The sequence below is a fragment of the Xylocopa sonorina genome, chromosome 5 (assembly GCF_050948175.1).
Source record: "Xylocopa sonorina isolate GNS202 chromosome 5, iyXylSono1_principal, whole genome shotgun sequence".
Classification (NCBI taxonomy): domain Eukaryota; kingdom Metazoa; phylum Arthropoda; class Insecta; order Hymenoptera; family Apidae; genus Xylocopa; species Xylocopa sonorina.
In genome coordinates, this window is record NC_135197.1 from 12,693,751 (window position 1) to 12,714,931 (window position 21,181).

Sequence of the window (21,181 nt, forward strand, 5' to 3'; positions counted from 1 at the left end):
CCGGTGGATGGCTGTTGATTAAAGAACCAGGGGGTAAAACGGGGGATTTTTAAAGACGAAGAAAACGAACGGGTCTTGTAGGCCGTAGTTTGCATACAGGTGGCAGAAGAACGTGGTGAAAGACAGAAATCGGGGGAAAACAAACACCGCCGGCTAGATGGCCTGGAAAAAGGCGTTAATTGCGACCTCGAGTAGAGACGGACGGTCCTCCTTTGGATAGGGTCGTCCAAAAAAGTTCGAGGGTCGTCGTTTCAAGAATACTCGGCTGAAAAACTACCAGGAATCACGAAAAAAAAATGTAGAAATTCGTTTATAATAAAAAGAAGAGGAAAGGAATGGCAGAAAATATTAAAGCGCGTCGACGTGGACGTTGGAGGTAGTGGATAATAAATCCGACGTAAAAATATATTCCACTATTTCGCCCGGAGAGGTTCGTCTCGCTGTATCAGTGCGAGGGACGGGGGTTGTATTCAAGGGGAAGAAGAAAAAATGGCTAGTGCGCGGGAGGGGGGGGGGGTGCACGTGCGCAAGCGCTGCTCTGGAGGGTTAAAGTAGAAGGGCTGGAAATCAGGCTTGGTGAACGAAAGAGAGGAATGGGGTGGTACAGTGACGAGGAGGGGAAACGAGCACAGAAGAGAGGGTTGGTAGCCCGCGCAGAGCTCGAGGACGCAAGCGCCACGTTGAAAATGGAAACCGTCGTCCCAGGGGTTGACCTCCCTCTCGTGTGAGAGAGCTTTTCGACCGTGCGAATGCGGCCAAATTTCGCCGTGCCTTTACCACATAATCCACCACCGCCCTCCCCTCCCAACCCCACTCCCCCCTAATCTTTCCTCTATATACACCCTTTTAACGTGCACAGATATTCACCAAATTTTCCAGAAAGTTAAACTCGAACCGATATCCCGAATCCGATGATTGGTACCGAATTTGCTTCCTTTTTTATCTCGTTGAATATAATCGCTTTAACTTTCCGACTTTTGTCGCCCCTTTTTTCCCCCCGTCTACCCTCTGTCCCCCGTCGATTCTTTCATCTCTTCTCTCTTTCGTTGTAGACGCAAGATATTAGAGGCTTCGAATTGAATTAAGGGACCCTCTTTTTTGCGGGAACCCCAGCTACCTGGAGGAGGTGCATTCACCACCGGAATATTGTAACGCTACCCCTAGCGGAATCTTGAGAGGACACGTGCTTCATAAATGGATCCACGTGCCTCAGGCATTGGCTAATCGCACAATACAGTAACGCTGCGATAAGCAAAAGGTTAACAGAAAAATCGAATTAAATATTTTCCACGTGGAGTTCGTTACACGTTTAAAAAACGCTATTCTCTTATCTCTCCCCGATAAAACACACGTGCGATATGTGAAAACGGTTCTCGACTAGGAACGAAAGGAAAGGCACATCCGATGCAGGCTTTAAAAATTCCGTCCTCTTCGACGCGAACGGAAACGAGCGAAAGCATAATGTGCACTTGATCGACGCTTATCTTATCTAGGATCGAGTTGAAACGAGAAAAGTACGGATCGATAGGTGGACGCGGTACGCACGCCGACGCGAATATCATTTCCACGTTATTACTCGCACGACGAGGCAATCCATGTTAACGAACGCCTCGCGAAGAGCGTCCGCTAATGACGCGGCCTCGGAATTGCGAACCGTGAATCGATCATCCCGGGTGAGATAATTGGTCTCGGTACGCTCGCATCGTGAGATACAGGATACACGGAAGAGGAAGGAAAAAAAAGTGTACCGAGAAAAGAGCTGCCGAGGGGGGTTCGAAAAAGAGCAGAAACAAGATGGGGTGCAGCAGAGACGAAAAAATATAAGGGGTTGATAATCTAATGGTAAATAGCATGCGTATGAGGACAGACGCGAGCAGTGGCGTAGATTGGTAAAAGCGTCGATTCGAGTTTAACTCGACGAAATGAAATACGACCATTGAAAACGGGTATGCTCGACGCCATAGTTACGCATCTCTGTTTTTCCAGTGAAAGCGCAACGTCCAACCGTGTTGTAACTCCGGTTGCTAAAATTGCATCTGATAATACCGAAAATAGAAATTGTCCGTTAATGTACGGTGTTGGGGTTCGATGAAAATGACACCGATAAAAAGGCAGCCAGACGGGAGATGGGGAGGCGACAGGACCGCGTAAATCCCGAATGCCGTCTCGGGCAATTTATAACGCTCCTCCTCTTTGTCCCAAACTTCCGTTTTGTCGAGTATCCTGGGAACAGCCAGTACCTAGCCCAATTGCCCCCTCTTGCTACGCCATTGGGCGTGGGGTGGCGAGAGGAGCTCGGTGCCCAACGGCACAGGGGTTTCGAATATCGATCTCTTGCGTTCTCCTAGTCATTCACTCTCTCTCCTACGCTTCCACAGGTCTCTCTTACTCCTCGTTTCTCTCCCTCCACGCGAGCTCGAGCTGCGAACAACTCCGGGGAACGGAGAGGGACGAGGGAAGGAAGGGTTCACCAGGAAGTCCCAGCTAAAGCCCAGGAGCGGAGGACATTCACCAGCCGAACAAACACACGCGCGTACACCTACCACCGATACGAAACTTGCCCGGACCGCAGCTCCCGAACCTTCAAATTCCCCAAGTTTTTACTTCTCTGATTTTGTTTTCGCCCTGCGGTTTTAACCAGACGAATTTCACCAACTTCTAGATACCATCGAAATCCAGGATGTTCCTGGAACACGTGACCTACCCTCAGGAGAGCAACCCCTCATCGCGTGCAACCGAGGAAGATAAAGTTTATCTTTTAAATTATGCGCACTTCTTGAATTTTTTATGAGTGCTTTCTTAGGAAAAAAGATTCCTCACTTCCTACATTCCTCAATGAACTTTGCTTCTTCGAACGATTTTCACCATCAGACTTACGAAGAAAGTTGCCTGATGTTGGACCATAGAAAGCCAACCGGAAAACTATCTTTTCGACGATACGAGAAAAGTGTGAGAGGTTGGCTCAAAGATAAAACGCGCGATTTAAGTTTATTTTGCATTGGACCGGGAAATGAGGCTGTACACGAACGCTATATCGCACCTATGCGCCTCTGTGCACCCTGATAATCGAACCGCGGTTGTATGCCCGGATTACATGGCTCCCGTTTTGCCTATTAAACGCGCATCGTTCTAATTAGCAATTTTCCCAGCTCTGAAATTGCAGAGCTCCCATTTGAGCGAAGTAAAATCGTTTCAGCGAGAGGAATCGTTCAGTGCGATACGTGTGTATTCTAAAAATGACTCCCATTCAATCGACATGTTAGCTCGACACGAAATATGAAGAACAAACGTCTCTGCGCAAATATTTGCGACGAAAGACGAGCGGTCGATCTTTCAGCTACCGGTTGATGGATCGGATTTCAGGGTTAGACAAATCCTGAGCTTTTTACGTTAGCCGAAATAATACAATATCACATGTTCAAATGTTGGTTCTGGCTCTCGTTAAAGATTGCAACAGTTTCATAAACGTTCAGGGAAACGATGTGCACGTATTCGAGGGAGAGTCACGCGAGGACACAGAGGAAACGGCGTGGACGATGGCAGAAGCGAAAAGAAACGGCAGCGGGGACACGCGTATCGATTCAACAAACCAAGGAAACGAACGCGTGAATCCGTCGGCAGTGTGTCGTCCAGTCGACGAGAAGTTGGAGTTCGCGTGGACCAGTCCAGGTGAAGTCGTATCGCTCTCGATATGTCCGACGACGAAGAGACTGGTACGTACTATGCCCGATCCATCTCCGTTGATTTGTTCGTAACAAGCTGGAAAACGTTCCGTGACTGAAACGCGAGCACGTAACACATGCCCGCACCGTCTATTTACGTGATATCGCACCTCTACACAGGTGAAAACTTCTGTTCGGTGTATGCGCGTGTGTTCCTATATCTCGACGTCGTTTCCGATGGATCTCTTCTGTGATCCGTCAAGTCGATCGAGCAGCAGTCACGCGAGAATCAACGCGAGCTCGATGCTTATTGCACTCTGACATTTGGCAGGTGTTCCTCTTCAGAGAAACCACAGGCTGGTTTGCGGTATATAGATCGCGAAATTCTACGCCAAAGGGTGAATTTTCCGGCTGGCTTTCCACGTACAAGGGGTAGCCTTCCGTCTCTGATTCGAAGCTGGCGTACACTTTTCGTGTTCCACGCTGTTATTACCACTTCAGTCGTCTTTTCGCTTTCTCTCTCTCCCTCTCGACCTGCCCTTTGCCGTGCAAGCCATCAAATAATTGAACAGCGTAAGAGAGACCTTTCCTAGCCGCGTTGAATTTCTCTAATTCCTTTCCTATCTAGATCATCGATCGAAGGAGAAACCGCGTCGAGGAGAGAAATATAACGATCGAAGAACGTAAGCGGAACTGTTGAAGATTTAGCACGAGTTCAGTGGTGCGTATTATTGTGTCCTTTCCCTCTTCATCCCCTAGCCACCCTCGCCGCCACGTTGATTGTTCCGTGCTTTTCTGCCGGGCCTCTTTGTCCCACTTTTAATTGCTCTTCCCAACCGTCAGTTTCAGAGCGTCCTCAGACCTTTTTTCCCTCCAATTTCCCGGGGATTCTCTCTTCTTTTTCCCTTTTTTCCTCCTACCACCGTAATCGCGGCGAGATAACACGCCGCGGACATTTGCCCGGGCAAATTGTAAAAACCCTCCCAGAGGTGAAAGCTTGTCCCATTGCGGACAAGGTGTTGTCGCTAATGCCAAACTACCAACTTATATTGTCCCGTTTACCCTTTCGCGGCAGAAGAATGCTCAACCCGAAATTTGTATAATCTTCCTCTTCGAAGATCTGATAACCAGGGTTTCCTCCGAGCTCTCTGATCCTCGCCCGGACCTGATCGAACCAGGAACGAGTCACTGTCGGTCACTACCATTGACTGGCTACGCGTAGTTCACGTGACACTATAGCACGTCGCCAGTTTCATCGTCTACCCGTGAATTATTGATAACGCAATTGCGCAATATTGACGTAAAACCAGTATAGCCCAGACCGACTCCAATTCCCTTGTTTCTCGGCGGTTTCCTCTTCTTCCAGGCTATAGACGCGCAACTTTCAGCCGTCGGGTGCGTCATTCGCGGATATCGCGCTGGCTGCATGGAAATAGACATCGAGCAATCCTGATTTAGAAATCCGCACGCGGAACACTGGGCTCCCCCTCGCGAAGAATAATGCATCGAAGTACGGAGGAGCTAGACTCCAGACACAGTGACGCTACTTGTCGAAAACGTGACGTGTACCTTCCCGTTTATACTTCTCCCTTCTTCGTGCACGCGCCACGTGGCTCGTCAGCTCATAGCGCGTTACACTCTTTCAAGAGTTAGCGTACACCACGAGCAAACCGTTGGCACGTACGAGGAAAGACCGACAGATGGATGAAAAACAGCAGATAATCGAGAAGATCGATGTTAGAGAGAAAGAGAGAGAGAGAGAGACCGTTTGAAATCAGCTCATCGTGCAACTTCTAATTCGAACATTTCGTGACCAGGAATAACAGCTCTCTCGCCCACCACCTTCGTTCGTTCCCACGAACGCGTGATTACCGGGGAGGGCAATAACTGCTTTGGAAAAGGTGGCCGAATTTCAGCCGACCTCTCGTTCGAGAAAGCGAATCAGATATGGACCCACCCGGCTCCTCATTTAGATTTCGATCAACGAGCTTCTCGTGACCGTAAACGACTCTGACCCATTCGTAAAAGCCTGGCTGTCGTGCCCGCGGGATCTCTGACGCGTAGCAGCCACGCGAATTCCCGCCATCGAGGCCCGATTGAACCGCGCGAAATCACGAACCCAAGCCTCACGAGAGATTCCTCGCACGAGAACCGACACGAGAATTAGCAGTAACGGGCTGATCCGACGGCACGATCGGTGTTTCAGACTTTATCCACGTAGGTGGTAACACCTGCCATAAAAGGGAGCCAGACCTGGAGGAAACTCAGTCCGTTCCCGAGTCTTCTGCTCGTTGGATCACCGCGTTTCCTCTTCGGGGATGGCTCTGGGGGAGAGTAGAGACCCGTTGGAGCACACCAGTCTCTATCAGAGAACTGGTTCGATCGTTTTTATCTAAATCGTGTACAAACATAGTTGTTTAGAAGATGGGCAAACTTGATGATTGTACGGTGATCGAAAGATTCGAATGAAATTATGATATTATTGTGCAGAGAGCGAAGACAGCGATGCGGACGGTGGCATGGGTAACGTGAACAAGATGATAATGCGACCACCGGGTCATAGTGGGAAAGCGAAGAAAGGACACATCTGCTTCGATGCCTCTTTCGAGACCGGGAACCTGGGCAGAGTGGACCTCATCTCGGAGTTCGAGTACGATCTCTTCATACGACCGGATACCTGCAATCCACGGCTTCGTATGTGGTTCAATTTTACCGTGGACAACGTGAGGGCTGATCAACGGGTGATCTTCAACATCGTTAACATATCTAAAAGCGCGAATCTGTTCCGGCACGGAATGACTCCGCTGATGAAGAGCAGTAGCAGGCCAAAATGGCAAAGAATTCCCAGAGACCAAGTGAGTTAACGTGAAACGAAACACTGGAGGATATCCCACGAGCGTGTAATCTTTCTCTAGGTTTTTTACTACAAATCAGCGGTGCACCAGAACCACTACGTTCTCAGTTTCGCTTTTTCGTTCGACCGTGAAGAAGACGTGTACCAATTTGCTTTGACCTATCCGTACTCGTACAGCCGCTACCTGGCTCATCTCGACAATCTCTGCGCTCGGTTAACCTGCACGAAACGAGAAACTATCGCCACGTCGATACAGAAGCGAAAGATCGACTCTATCACGATAACTTCCAATCTGGACGACACTCAAGATCATTCAAGGAGGGTAGTGGTCGTACTCGCCAGGGCATACCCAGGCGAGTCACCCTCTTCCTTCGTCTGCCAAGGCCTAATGGACTTTCTGGTTAGCGCCCACCCCATCGCCAAAGTGTTAAGGAACTACGTCGTTTTCAAGATAGTGCCGATGTTAAATCCCGACGGTGTTTTCCTTGGCAATTATAGGTAAACGGAGAATCATCCGCCAATGAGAATTGAAAGACCAACAAAACACGATGGTTGTCTTGTTGAAGATCCTCAGCGATTGGGGCAGACTTCAACCGTTCGTGGAACAAGATCTCCGAATGGCTTCATCCCGCTCTGGTAGCGATTAAATCGATGTTGAAGAACCTCGACAAGAACTCTCGCACGCCATTGGATTTCGTGCTGGATTTACACGCTCATACCAACGCCACGGGGATTTTCGTTTATGGGAACACGTACGACGATGTGTACAGGTAGCTCTAAACACTCTTTCTTTCTCTGACAAAGATTCCTGTCCTTATGCTACTGAGATATTCGTGAAGAAAGTCCGTTCGTCTCGATTCCCATATGACATTATCTAACCAATGGCTGCCAGCCTCTCAGGTACGAAAGGCACATCGTGTTACCAAAACTGTTGGCGCAACACGCCGAAGACTATGAGATAGGGAACACGATGTACAATCAGGACCCGCACAAGGCTGGCACCGCGCGTCGTTATCTTTGCTCCATTCTAAGGGAACACGTGAACTGCTACAGCATCGAGGTATCGATGTACGGATACAATAGGAGGACGATGCCTGGAATATTTCCATATACCGAGGAAGGATGTATCCTTTTCCTATCTATATCTTTATGCTCTGTTACTCTTAACATTTTTGCAATTCAATTCTTTAGAGGAGGACCCGTAGAAGCTAAAACCGAGGGTAGCGTTCGGATGTTATCAACCCAACGGTTCCCCTTGAAACTGGGTAACCAACTAACTTTAAATTACCACAATCCTAGCGGAGGTAATTAATCATTCGGGAGAAAAGTCGTCTTAAGAACGTTCTAAAAGGAACCGCCGTTAATCCGGTCGCTTCCTCTGCCTCGACCCGCCTTTTTCGGAAAGAGATTAAGCCCGCCGTCGTTGAATAATTTATACCCCGATCAAATAAAGCTAGAGCCTCGCCTTTGAAAAGTTCTCGCGTCGATCGATCATCCGGCGTTTAACGTAGGCCCGTGGTATCGATTAATCGACAATCTTGACCATCCAATTGAAAGACAGATTACAGATTGGGGCGCAATCTGGCGCGTGTATTCCTAGAATATTACAAATTAATGGGCATCATCCCCGTCGGTCTTCCCGATCAACCGTCCGTCAAACGGACACGCCAATCTCGGCCGAGGTACCGTGGTCCAAAAGAAACTAGGCCGAAAACCTCCAGGAAACCAGCGCCTATACACTTTGCCAGCATTCACGAGTAATTTCAATCAAATTACCTATCATTACTTCCCATACATATCGTAATCTGTATCAATTGTAACTTAGAGAGCCAGAGGCACCTACGATGATTCTATTAATTAAAGTTTCAAGTCCCAAGGATCCCGATTCCCGAGTAGAAATGACACCAGCTACGAAATTCACGTATCCGTGATCGGCAGATACTTTCAAGAGGATGCAGAGGTGGTCGCGAGCGGTGGTTACCGATCGATGAGCGGCACGCGGATGAGCCAGCTTGGGACCGGAACTGGAAGTGGAACGGGCGTCGGCGGGTGCAGGAACCGGAGCTACAGGTTCCGGAGCCCCGGGGCACCGCTCGACAGGGTGCAGGCCCTGTCCAGACATCCCGCCGAGCCGAGGCTCACCATTATCGATTTCAATCAGCTGACAAGGGGCGGTTTGGAACTGGCTACCAGCAAGAACAGGGCAAAGGTCGCCCGAAAACCCGCGAAATCGAATAGATAACGATTATACACGATTCGACGCATCAGCGTTACGACGCATTTTTGTTCCAAACGGTCGACAACTAGAACTGCCTTGCAAGATTCGATTATAGTGATTTTCCTGTGTAAAGAGAAATTGGGTGTTGCAGCAATTATATGAATTATCGATAAGTCGCTTCGGGTTTATTACAAGCTGAGAATTTCCTAGGATATAATCAAACTTTCACGATCCTTAAGAACTTAATTCATAATTGAGTTGACCGAAGGAAAGAAGGATAACGATGTAACGCAATCTATGTAATCTGAGCAATGGCGATCGTATCGGTTTCATAGGAAGTTTCTTTACACGGTTGTGTGGGTTAACGATCGTCTCGATATCCACGTAAAATTGATGCATCTAGCGGCATGCCAAGCCGGCTAATGCCAACGACGCGACTCAGTGATTCGAGCGCGCCGTGTAGAATCATAAAGAATTGATTTATAGGATTGTCACGGTACTTCGTTCACATACACGCGCGGTTCTCTACTCTACACGTATTTTTCAAAAATACGGTGATTTAGCACCAATAAATCGGAACACACATTGTACAATAATTATCGGCTGTAGTAATTGAAACAGACAGACAAGTTATTAAGGGAAAACACAACGAAAATCATGCATAATCTCCTCTACTAGCTGTTAATGGTAACTAAACGAAAACTGAAACCCTCGAACGAGATTTAAATTCTGTCCATCGTTCACGTAATTTCCCGCGTCTAACAAGGCAATGAGTCGATGATTTTTATCAAAATTAACGATCATCACTTCGGAGTAGTTCTCTGTTGGGATAAAAATTAATCAAACACACGAGCAAAAATTGGAAATCGGCTGAAGCGGTAATCTCGTCCAAGGGATATTGTCACAACCACCGCTCGATATCATCGAGGGCTTCGTGCAGAAATACGTAGAAATAAAAAACAAACAGAATGCACAGGTCACATAATAGAAATGCGTTTCACGTACCTGAATGCGAGAATTACGTTTCCTAAAACTCAAGCAAACCCGCGGGCTTGTTGCACGCGCATCGGATGGACAGAAGACGCAGGTACTACGCGGCCTGATTGATACACCTGGCCAGATACGGACCTATAAGTACGCTAGCTGATCGCGGCTGTACCCGTGCATCGAGCATACGACAATCGAGTGTGCGACTCGTCGATCACAATCAACAAACCGATCAACGGATGATTCGTTTCTTTCTTTTTACGTGTACGTTCCTTTTTTCTTTCCCTTTAGCTTTCTCTCGTTTCTTTCCTTTCTATGCGTGACCAAAGATATATCGTTCGAGATACGCCGTCCGTTGTACGCGCTCGCGCTCGCTCCTGTACGTGTCCGTGTCTGTGTAGTATGCGTGTGTTTGCGTGACGGGAGTTAGCGTGACCACGTACATATATACGTTACACGTATGTACCACCTCTGGTGTGAACGTGTGTATGTGTGTATGTGTGCGTGTGTGTAAGTGTGTGTGTGTGTATGGATGTGTGTGTCGCGCGCGACCTTCTTCTCCTTTTTATATATTATTATACATGTATCGGTGTTATTTGTGTATGTGTGTATATCAACGTGTCAATCAATCGGAACTGAAGAATGAACTAAAACGGAAAGAAATGAAACTATAGCGAAAGAAGGGAGCAGACAAGCGGCCAGTAGCTCTTCTACTCCTGGACTCGAGACGAAACTGGCCCGTGGGCCGTTCCGCTCAACACCACCTCGGCATTTCTCCCTCTACACCCTCCCCAGCCAGCCTACTCCCTAAAACTACCCCACTGCAACCCCTCGAGCTCCCTAGCTCCATTCCAACCCCCTCTATTCCTCTCGTCTAAGTATTCAGCGCGAGCCGCCCGGTACTTCGGGGTTGGATGATACTAGGGCGGTGGTCGTTGAACCAAGTATATAGACGAGCTGTCTGCGTCGTACCGGTTGCGCACCAGACGCCTCTAACTCTCTCTCTCTTTCTCTCTCTCTCTCTCTCCCTTCCTCTTTCCGCCCTTCTCCATGCTTCTTGCTCACTTTCGCACCCCCTACTTGCAATTTGCATTTCCCTATCTCTCCCTCGATTCTCCTTCCTTTTCTTTCCATTATCCCTCCGCACCATCGCTCTTCTCTCTTCCGTTTCTCTTGTTATTTCAACTCCCTTCCCACCACACCCCCTCTCACCCGCCCCTCTATCTCTCTTCCCTTCCGTTTGTTATCTTTCCCCTCGACTCGCCATCCTTTATCTTTCCTCCTATTATTTTTCTCTTTACTCGTTTTACTCGTTGTTTTCAATCTCATTTCCAGCATCTTTGTTCTCTTTCGTTTCTTCCGGTACCTGGTTATCCCCGAGCACTCCTCCGCCTACGCCCCCCCGTTACCTTCTCTCGCTCGTTTTCTCGTCTTCCATTCGCGTCCCGTTTGCCTCTCTCACGCTCCCTCGACCGAATAATACACGCTACGTTTCGTGCCTCCTCCGTTCCTCGTATACCAGCTTCAGGTCGTGAACACATCTCCAGGTTAAGCTAGCGACCTCTGCTGAAGCCGAGTAAACACGAACGAGCTGCACCGAGCCACCAACACTTGCCCGTGCACCAGCAATGGAATAACCCTGGAATCGTAGACTGGGGTCAGGATAATCCCTCGCAAACAATACCCGATTCCTGATTTACTATCGATCGTAACGCTATCGCATCCCTGATAAGCTGTTTACCACAGCTCCTTCGCGAGTCGCGATGAGATTAAATAGTAATTAGATTTCCAGAGATTTTTTACAGTCTCTATCTACGAAATGAAGAGCAGAATGTTTGCACTATCTAAGTGTAGCGTAAAAGGGTCGAGATCCTCCTTATCCGGCATTGATGCAAGCAACCAGACGTCTCGTACAGTAGCAGCAACCACCGGCAACCACCTAGCGAACCGAGTAAAACCGAATTTCGACGAAATTGCTCGATCTGAATAAATACGACGTGGGTGGAGACCGATCCCAAATGTGCAGGCTTAACCCCTTTCGTATACACTTGTTACAACCGGTACATTGGAAAAAGTCTACTTTCTCAAAGTCAAATTATTAGCCACAAATGAATTTCATTTCGATATTTCGTGTGAAATAAATTGTATAAATGTACCCTGTAAATGTAAAAAATGTAATTAAAGTGAACTATCTAACGTACTTACGTTATATATACATAAATTTCGTAAATCATCGTATGCATAATAAAACTTGTTATTATAAAAATTGACTGGCTGATCGTTATGTATCACTTTCTTTATCTTTGGATCGAATAATTAGTGATCATTCACTTACCCAAAAATAGTAACGCTATGCATTTCTTTGAGGTCGAAGCCGTCAGGTTCGTTGTCTACCTAGAAAAATCGATGACATTAATGCTTCTTTACTTAATAATATGCATTAAAGCATTAAATTTTCAGCTTTTTAATACGCCCTTTGAGGTTATATTCTATAGAATTATTTAAATTCACGTGCGCAGTGGACAACGATCGTATACTACAATACGCACAATATTTATTCAAATCAAAGAAACATCTCAGACGCTACCTTTTAATTCCATTCAACAAAGAGAATTGTCAAAAGTTTTGAAGTACGATTGTATTTCTATACAATGACACATTGTTGTCGATGTATTTTTCTCCAACGTCAGATACTATAATATCAATTTTGTATTGTTTTATATGTATATATACACGTGTAAATAATTAATTTTACCAAAGTTTCATGTATCACGTGTTACGATAAACAATAGATCGAAGAGAAGAAAGAATTGGACTTCGGATAAGGCATCAGAAAAAGATAGGGAAGAACATCGAAACTGCTACTTTATCGATAATTTGTTCATCGTAAGAAAAGAAAATTGAATATGAAACTTAATATCAAATTATAACTAATGCAATCGTACCAAACAACGTATTATATGTTCTGGTTGTTTCAATTCCAACATCCAAACGCGGGAAATCGACTTGACACAGGATCGCCATCTTGTGTTCTCCTTCTCAAAGATTTCCCTCTCTCTTCCAGAAGATTCAAATTTATATTTAACTTATATTACTGAATTCAGTTTCTAAATATATAAACTTTCAAGTTTTGTAAAAACATCTGAACAAACGTATTGCCTAATATTTGTCAGCGTGTGAAAAACATTTTGTATTATTTTTTTTCAACGTACAGACACTTTCATGGAAACTACTTCTACGGTATTGAACCAGCTTAGAAATACAAATTATAAACATAATCTTGCTAAAAATACGCGTAATACTTACAAACTTCTATGTCTATCAATGTTATTGATTTCAACTTCAGTTTAAATAAACACAAAAAAGATACGAAATGGACATTTGAATCCAATTTTTATTTTCTCGTGGTTAGCGACAGCGAGCAAGCGAAAGCGCCATCTCGAAAATATTTCTATATAGAACATATTTCTTGGACACGTAATGGTTCCGTCCTCCGGTCCTCCGTATACGGCGCCATATTGTACCAGAGGAACGAGAGCTACAACCACGCTATTCTGCGCATCACGTTAAATTTCATTTATTTCCACAAGAATCGAGTAAGGTGAGTGAGAAACAGACTCGCATGGATTTGCTGCAATCTAGAAATCATTTGAGTAAATGATTGATGTATTCAGAAAAAAATCTGCGATGAGATCGGCTGATGATTACGAATCAACGCCATGATATTTCGTCGACTCTTACGGATCACAGTTCTCTATTCAATCTTTTTACATTATATAATTTGTTTCATTGTTTTTAATTAAATATAATTCTTTTCTTGTTATTAGTGTTAACAAAATGACCGTTGTTCGTATCCCATCTTCCGAACGTTGAAGTGCGGTGTAAAATTTTAATGGAAATCTGTCACACTAATTTTAAATACTTGCGAGAAGTACGTTACGCTTTCATCAGGAGCATATTTTTTAAATTCCAGCGGGTAGCATCAAGGGATTTAAACGTGTAATTAATAGTTGTATCCCATATATGTATATATATATATACATGTTAATTATATATATATGTATATATATATATACATGTTAATTATACATATATATATGACATATGCATATTGACTGTGAGTTAATACGAATTTATTTGTGTAAAATATATACTGCTTTAAAAAGTGTTAATTTGATTGTATGCTTTTTTTTTGCTTCAAGTTTAAAAAATAAAATTGGTAAAATTCCAATGATTTCAGACATACGTTAAATGCATGGACAACATGTACAGTAACAACATTGACCCCTGGGAGCCGGGTTATGGGCCTGAAAGGAGGGGGCACAATTCAGATTATGATTATCGCAATGATTATGGAAGCAGCAGGTCCCCGGATTATGGAGAACATCGTGACAATGATCACCGTGATAGAGACCACCGCAGCCCAGAATACAGAAATCATCGCGGCCGAGACAGAGACCGAGAGAGAGATAGGTCAAGGGATAGGAGAGATCGGAGTAGAGACGATAGAGATCGTAGTTACAGAGACAGAGAGGATCGTTACGGAAGGCAAAGGGATAGAGACTCTGTAGAGAGAGATAGAGATCGAGATCGTGATCGCGACAGAGATAGAGATCGCTCAAGGAGAGACAGAGATAGGGACAGAGACCGTGATCGTAGAGGGAAACGGGAGGATAGAGATCGGGATCGCGATGACGATCATAGCCGTGAAAGTATGGACTTTGAGCATGACCATGGACGTACTTATGGTTCGTCCATGGAAGGCATCCATTACAAATCTCAATCTCCGAACAACACCATAATGATTCGTGGGCTTGCTCAGCATATTACAGAAAATGACGTAGGTTATCAACAGAGCGGCCTGACATAATAAAGGCCACTTGTGAGCCCAGCATTTGCAAGCATGCATCACTGTTATCATTATGATGTGTGTATCACAGGTGCGGCAAGACATCCTCAACTGTGGTCTCATGCCCAAGGACATCAGGCTAATACGTAAAAAGGACACAGGTAATTATCATGATTTTTCTTAGTTCATTCCCCCTACACCTAATATATGCAAATTAGTGAATTGCTTTTTATCTCAGCAGGTTGCATTAGATTTGCGTAGCCTAAGTTGTTGTTGCATTTTTTTAAACGAGTACTTTGAAAGATTGTTTGAAATTTTTCAAGGCATAGAATTTCTCTGTTTAATTGTGACATGATTTAAGGAAAATTTCAAACAATTTTTTCACTACATTATACAAACATTTATATTAGTATTACATCGGTACCAATCATGCATACCCTTGAATTGTTGACGCACAATAATCAATGTAATCATTATCAGTCGAGTATAAATCATTAATTAATTTTTCTACTCTTGGAATCAGGTAAGTCTATAACAAGAACAGAATTTGTTACATAGGAAGAATATTTTGAGGGAAATCAAATCGTCATTATTCATCTTGCGAGGGTGATGTAAAGCATTTCTGAAATTCCATAAAGTCTTGAATTTAAATTAATTGGAACATCTGCCAATCAATTCTATGCAACTGTATTCTCAAAATAACATCTAAAATCTCTGTGACAAATTGTTATTCTATTGTATGGTGTGCATATAAGTGACCCTCTTTGACAAACTATGGTTATATTTTTGGAAATATCAATTTTACTTGTTTCCAACGTTATTGATATCATTAACGAATATACAGCATAAAAATTTTTGGGAGGGATAATTCTTTCAATACAGTTCCTACTATTGTTTCTTTGATCTATACGTAGTAACAAAAGAAAAAGAAGGATTCTAAGAGACTTTGGTAGGTCTGTCGTTAAAGTAAAGTAAAGTTCGCGTAAAAATAAACGAGAGAAAAATCGTCTGTCACCCCGTGTAGAATTCATTCTGCTGAGCTTTAGGCAAATGGAAATGAAAGCAAGCGACGAAAGCGAAGAAAATACTTCGTTCGAAACTCAGTCTGTCAATGGTTGGTGCTGTGATTGCCTGCCCTCTCAGAGTAGAGACACCCAGGCAAAACGTGGATTAACTTTGGATATGTGTGTATTTGCTCTGTATAGGTGCTTCGCGAGGTTTTGCATTCGTCGAGTTTAACGCGACTCAGGAGGCTGCACGGTGGATGGAGATGAAACAGGTAGAAAGAAGTTCAGTCCAGATACCCAACCGATGCGTTGTACGCGTGCCACCGACGCCCCGTGGCGGCAAGGCACGGTAACGCAGCCCCTTGGCCTTCCCCATGGCCATGGCTGTGCACCTTACAAAGGCTACTTCAATCTATCGTACCTAATTATTTATCTAGGAGTCCCCACATACTTTGCAGACTTTTCTTATAACTCGCTCGCAAAATTTGTCTATATTGGATTATATACAAAGTTTACATTTACATATATTGAAAGGCCGCGCCGCGTGCTTTTTACCTATCCTCTATCTATCATATAAAAGTTTGTCGACTAACAATGAAGATCGGAGGAGGGTCATTCCAATCGTCTTATCTTCTACGTACAATTGCATACATTAATACCCGGCATGATTATTTATTTGTACAAAATCACTATTTTTGCTACATTTATATAGTATTACAAGATGCTTTTCTATCATTTTTTTCATTCAAGTCTGCTTCTACCATTTTAACTTTGTTCTATCGATGCAATTATTTGTCGATCAAAGCATTTTAAACGAATGGAAACTTTTTGCACGATTTTTTTCTTTGTACACGTAAAAATTTATGTGCAAGCAAATCATATTGTATGTTTGCTTGTTTTTACGAATTCGATCTTTTCCTTTTTTTTTTCTTTTTTTCTTGATCGGAAAAAAGAGCTTTCGCGCATGTACATACATAATAATAGAGTCGGTCCGCAAGCCGTGTGGAATGGCCCACGTTATAAAGCCCACGACATTTTCTTTACCGTTCGTTCGAGACGGAAAGCTATGAAGTAGTAAAAAAAAAAACTATAATTTCGTCAACCAAGAAGGAAGTTTACGGGATACACAGCTGCTTTGAGAGAATATTGGACGGGATAACACTGAAATTCTCTGTTTCAGGGAGTACTGATGCTGCAGGACCAATACCGAGCCTTGATGCAGTACAGTATACCGAAAGATTGCCATGTAGATAAGCCACCAGCAAAAAACACGCAAGATTGGCACTGTGTTAAGGTAAAGCTATTTATAAAATTTGTTATTCGTCCAATGCGACGCAAATGTTATGATACTGTTGCGTTCCTGTTGCAGTGCGGTGCGCACAATTTCAAGAGGCGCGAAACATGCTTCAAGTGCTCAGCCTCTCGAGCTGAAAGCGAAGAAGGCGGGGAGGGTAGCGATGAAATCAGCCCTCATCCTACAAATACCGTACTTCTTCGAGGACTAGATGTTTTAACAACCGAAGACTCGGTCCTGCAAGCAATGAAGAATCTTTCTTCGATGCCAATTCGGAGCATCCGCATTGGACGTGATTCCCTCACAAATACATCGAGAGGTGTCTGCTACTTGGAAATGGGCAACGTGGTGGATGCCATGTATCTGCACACAGCTCTTACAAAACAAGGATTGGTGGTAGACGGCAGGAAAGTGGAGATTACTTATTGCAAACTTCACCAGATAAACAATACGAACACGTGGAAAGCGAACGACAACCAATCACAGAGATATACTTTGGACGATGTTGCTCAATTGGCAGAATATAGTGCCAACTTATACGCTAAGACATCTGCACAAAAAGCTCATTACCTTCAGTATTATACGCAATATTATCAGAATCAAATAATGCAGGGATCCGCGATCACTTTGCCGTCTTTAAATCAAACTGACCGAGTGAACGCGGCAGCGGCTGTAGCACAATCGGCTATACAACAATTACAAGCGTCCAGAAAACTAGGAGATTCCGAAGAAATGAAAAACAGGCCAACACCCACAGCACCAGTCAGTACGGCGTTAGCAAGTGGAAGAGTACCCGCACATGGTAGCGACGGTAAAGTATACTGTAAGTTTTTACATGGTTCTACAGTTCTAGACAACTTTGTTATGTTACGGTTTTTTATAATGCTAATTTTTTTTTTCTTTTTTAGCTGTTCCAGATGTTAGCACTTATCACTACGACGAGTCATCGGGTTATTACTACGATCCAAGTACGGGATTGTATTATGACCCAAATTCACAATATTATTACAATAGTCACACGCAGCAATTTCTTTACTGGGATGCCGAATCATTTTCGTATCAACCGGCAAAGGTAATTGAAATTCATAGCTTCAATTAATTTCAGACTGTGGGCATAACAATAAAAAAAATCTTTCTGTGTTTACTTGAAATGACGCAGACTGCTACGACCGTGGCGCAAGGAACAGGAACGACTTCTAGCGGGTCTACGATAACCGCCACAGCCAGTAGTACCGATTCAACAAGTACAGTCACTAATCAAGCTACAACTTCGTCTATCGCTCCGACAACGCAAGAAGCTACGAAAGAGGACGAAAGCAAAAAGAAGGATAGTAAACAAGACAAAGTGAAGGTGGCGAAAAAAATAGCCAAGGACATGGAACGCTGGGCGAAAACCTTAAATCAAAAGAAGGAGAACGCGAAGAGTAATTGGAATTCCGAGTTTGCTGGTGGCGATGGCAATCAGGGAGTTGGAAGTGGAGCTGCGGATGCGGGATACGCTATATTGGAGAAAAAATCTCTTACGAACTCATATCACGAAGACGAAGACCAGAGCGGAAATAACGGTTTAGTCGCTGCCTATGGTGGCGGTAGCGACACGGAAGAGGAAATAGAGGATGTACAACAGGAAGAAAGACAACATACAGATTGGAGTAAATTGGCGTGCTTATTATGCAAACGACAATTCCCAAGCAAAGAAGCGTTACTTCGACATCAACAACTATCAGATCTTCATAAACAAAATTTGGAAAATTGGTATCAGGTACGTGGTTTAGATCCAAATGATCCGCAACAAAGAAATAACAAGTATCGAGATCGCGCCAAAGAGAGGAGGGCAAAGTATGGTGAACCAGAACCTCCACAGCCAAATAAGCTCAAAGAAAAATACTTAAAAACTAGAGTCGAGGAAATATCAGTGTCGTACGAAGAACCGACCAGAGCCGGTATTGGTTCGGATAATGTTGGCAATAAACTGTTACAAAAAATGGGATGGAGCGAAGGGATGGGTTTGGGCAAATCGAATCAAGGCAGGACAAGTATCATCGAAGCGGAGAGAAGAGTTCCTACGGCTGGCTTAGGGGCGAAATCATCGTCGTACAGCGCATTACCGGGTGACACGTACAAAGATTGCGTGAAGAAAATGATGTATGCCCGTTATCAAGAACTGTCTGATACATAATACATCGAGTATCGCTGAAAATAGATTTTATATATAAATAAGTACTTGTATACCTAATTTTCCATAGATGAATAGGTATGTACGCGTATTACTCGAATAATGTGCTGGTTGCATACTGATAATTCAGGAATGATAATCCATTCTTGGGAGATATACATGATCTTTTTCTCTTTTATATTTTCATGATGTCTTTCATTTTAGAATTTTTCATTTAGAGGATAATATAAATTGGTAATATTTGTAAATTGCACATATTGTGTTTTTTACTGAACCTTAACATGTATTAAATAGAAGTGCATGAAATGCTCATCATTTTAAAATATAAATAATTATATATTCATTCGTTAAACAAAAGTTGTATATTTAAAAACTACACGTACCCGAGAATGTATTATAAGTACCAGTAACAAAATAGTTCAAAGAGTTATTACACTAAGCAATTCTCATCTAACAGTTTGTGCACAACATAGTACTTTTCATATTTCGAAGATGGAATATATCGAAGCATTATGAAATATCTAAAGAGAATTTAAAAATTAAACCTGTGTTCCTTGAATTCTTAATGTGGTGTCGTTTTATAAAAATTTCATGATGCTTCCCCTAAAAAATGCTAACATACTTTGATTATAACCCAGTGTAACTAAACTTCTCGTCACTGGTGTAACGCATATTTATTATATTGTACCGATTTGCATTAAATTTCATAATTCCTTTATAATATGTAATTATATGACAGGTTTCACGGATATATATATATATTCTATATATATATATATATATATATATATATATATATATATATATATATATATATAGAATGATAGTTATACATATTTATATTCATAAATGTATACATTAATTTTTCTTTTGATTTCTCTTGATGATTTATGCTGTATTTTTGGAGATCACACATTCTTCGCTATACATACATCTTTCTACTGTCATTCTTACATTTTATCATTATTTTTTTAATTATATCTGCAAAAAACCCATGTAATAAGTAATAGGTTAAAGGATGATAATAAAAATACACGCAGCGTTATTGCTTGCAATACACTCGTGTTCATCTGTAAACTATCGAAAATACTTTTGTTTCTTTTTTTTAATAATTGAAATTTTATCCTCGAAAGAGTATGGTTTATATATACATATACATATATATATATATATATAAATATTATTTTCTGTATTAAAGTAGAAAAAATATTCAATTAAATATTAATGTGATTATTCAGATGTTTCCATAAATGTACATAAATGCGATTTTTAAATATTTCGAAATAAAATTATACACTACCTTTTTCTAAAAAAAATACAATTTTATTTTTGTTTCTTTTTTTTATTCTTATTACACAGGTCATTTACACTTGTATAAGTAAAATGTTTTTGATAACTCAACAGTTAAACTCCCCATTTTTTTATTTCGTAATAATTTTTGTTTCTCTCACATACACTATAAGCTACGAGTATCTTTACGTTTCAATGTGTATTATTACATTATCAATACTCAAAAACTTGTAGAAACTATTTTAAATATACTTATTATTTCGATTACATATCACGTCTAGGATCACACGACTTATTCAAACTGAAGATTACTCTATCTTACATATCCATCAATTTGACTATTAAAAGTAATCGGTGGCATTATAATTACAATAATACGTATGTTCTTTTTCAGTCGATACAAATATAATACTCATAAAGTATTAAATATTAAATGACTAATTTAATAAATATTACATTAGAATGTGACCTACTCGTATAAAGAAGTTTTGTACTATGTAATCTGCATTTACTTAAGAAATGAACTTCCAAACAATACTGCTGCTTTAATCCAAACAGGAATGCAATTAGAAAATGTTTGCTATATGTATAATGTTTATATTATTTTTTTCAAGTATCATATATAGTATACACAAGGAATAAATTTAACTTTTTATTAAAACCTTTGTGTCTAAACCAAATTTTAATAATATACGAAATAGATAAATTATCTTCATCATTAATATATTTCTGTAATTGCGCAGATCAGCAATTCACTTTGTAAATATATTATAGTGATATATCTTTGGTTTGACAAACAGAGGTATTAAATAAATTGCATCACCTAATTTTTGCACAATAGTGC

At 42.3% G+C, this 21,181-nt stretch overlaps 3 protein-coding genes across 3 annotated transcripts in view; 2 read left to right on the forward strand and 1 right to left on the reverse strand.

Moving 5' to 3' along the window:
- Positions 1-10,434, reverse strand: part of LOC143423828 (ELAV-like protein 2) — a 34,411-nt gene extending 23,977 nt beyond the window's left edge. The window contains exon 1 of the mRNA XM_076895422.1: positions 9,740-10,434. The gene's annotated coding sequence lies outside the window, so the exon portion shown is untranslated. The remainder of the gene's footprint in view (positions 1-9,739) is intronic.
- LOC143423708 (cytosolic carboxypeptidase 6) lies at positions 3,585-8,779 on the forward strand. The gene is made up of 7 exons (XM_076895215.1): positions 3,585-3,713; positions 6,153-6,517; positions 6,578-7,014; positions 7,083-7,286; positions 7,417-7,640; positions 8,078-8,273; positions 8,455-8,779. Exons 1-7 carry the CDS (start codon positions 3,692-3,694, stop codon positions 8,756-8,758), a joined length of 1,752 nt encoding a protein of 583 aa, XP_076751330.1. The 5' UTR covers positions 3,585-3,691; the 3' UTR covers positions 8,759-8,779.
- A 2,740-nt stretch (positions 10,435-13,174) lies between the features above and the next one.
- On the forward strand, positions 13,175-19,817 carry LOC143424024 (RNA-binding protein 5). The gene is made up of 8 exons (XM_076895826.1): positions 13,175-13,322; positions 13,962-14,561; positions 14,662-14,731; positions 15,776-15,849; positions 16,758-16,871; positions 16,947-17,694; positions 17,780-17,943; positions 18,031-19,817. The coding sequence occupies exons 2-8, from the start codon at positions 13,977-13,979 to the stop codon at positions 19,048-19,050; spliced, it is 2,775 nt and encodes a 924-aa protein (XP_076751941.1). The 5' UTR covers positions 13,175-13,322; positions 13,962-13,976; the 3' UTR covers positions 19,051-19,817.
- The last annotated feature ends 1,364 nt before the right edge of the window (positions 19,818-21,181 follow it).

What these genes read in the sequence shown, in the direction of transcription:
- LOC143423708 (XM_076895215.1), top strand. Translation starts at nt 3,692, where the DNA reads ATGTCCGACGACGAAGAGACTG. An exon ending in AAAGAATTCCCAGAGACCAA is followed by an intron (nt 6,518 to 6,577) that starts GTGAGTTAACGT and finishes ATCTTTCTCTAG; the next exon opens with GTTTTTTACTACAAATCAGC. An exon ending in TCCATATACCGAGGAAGGAT is followed by an intron (nt 7,641 to 8,077) that starts GTATCCTTTTCC and finishes ATTGAAAGACAG; the next exon opens with ATTACAGATTGGGGCGCAAT.
- LOC143424024 (XM_076895826.1), top strand. Translation starts at nt 13,977, where the DNA reads ATGGACAACATGTACAGTAACAACATTGACCCCTGGGAGCCGGGTTAT. An exon ending in AGCATATTACAGAAAATGAC is followed by an intron (nt 14,562 to 14,661) that starts GTAGGTTATCAA and finishes TGTGTATCACAG; the next exon opens with GTGCGGCAAGACATCCTCAA. An exon ending in TTTCGTATCAACCGGCAAAG is followed by an intron (nt 17,944 to 18,030) that starts GTAATTGAAATT and finishes GAAATGACGCAG; the next exon opens with ACTGCTACGACCGTGGCGCA.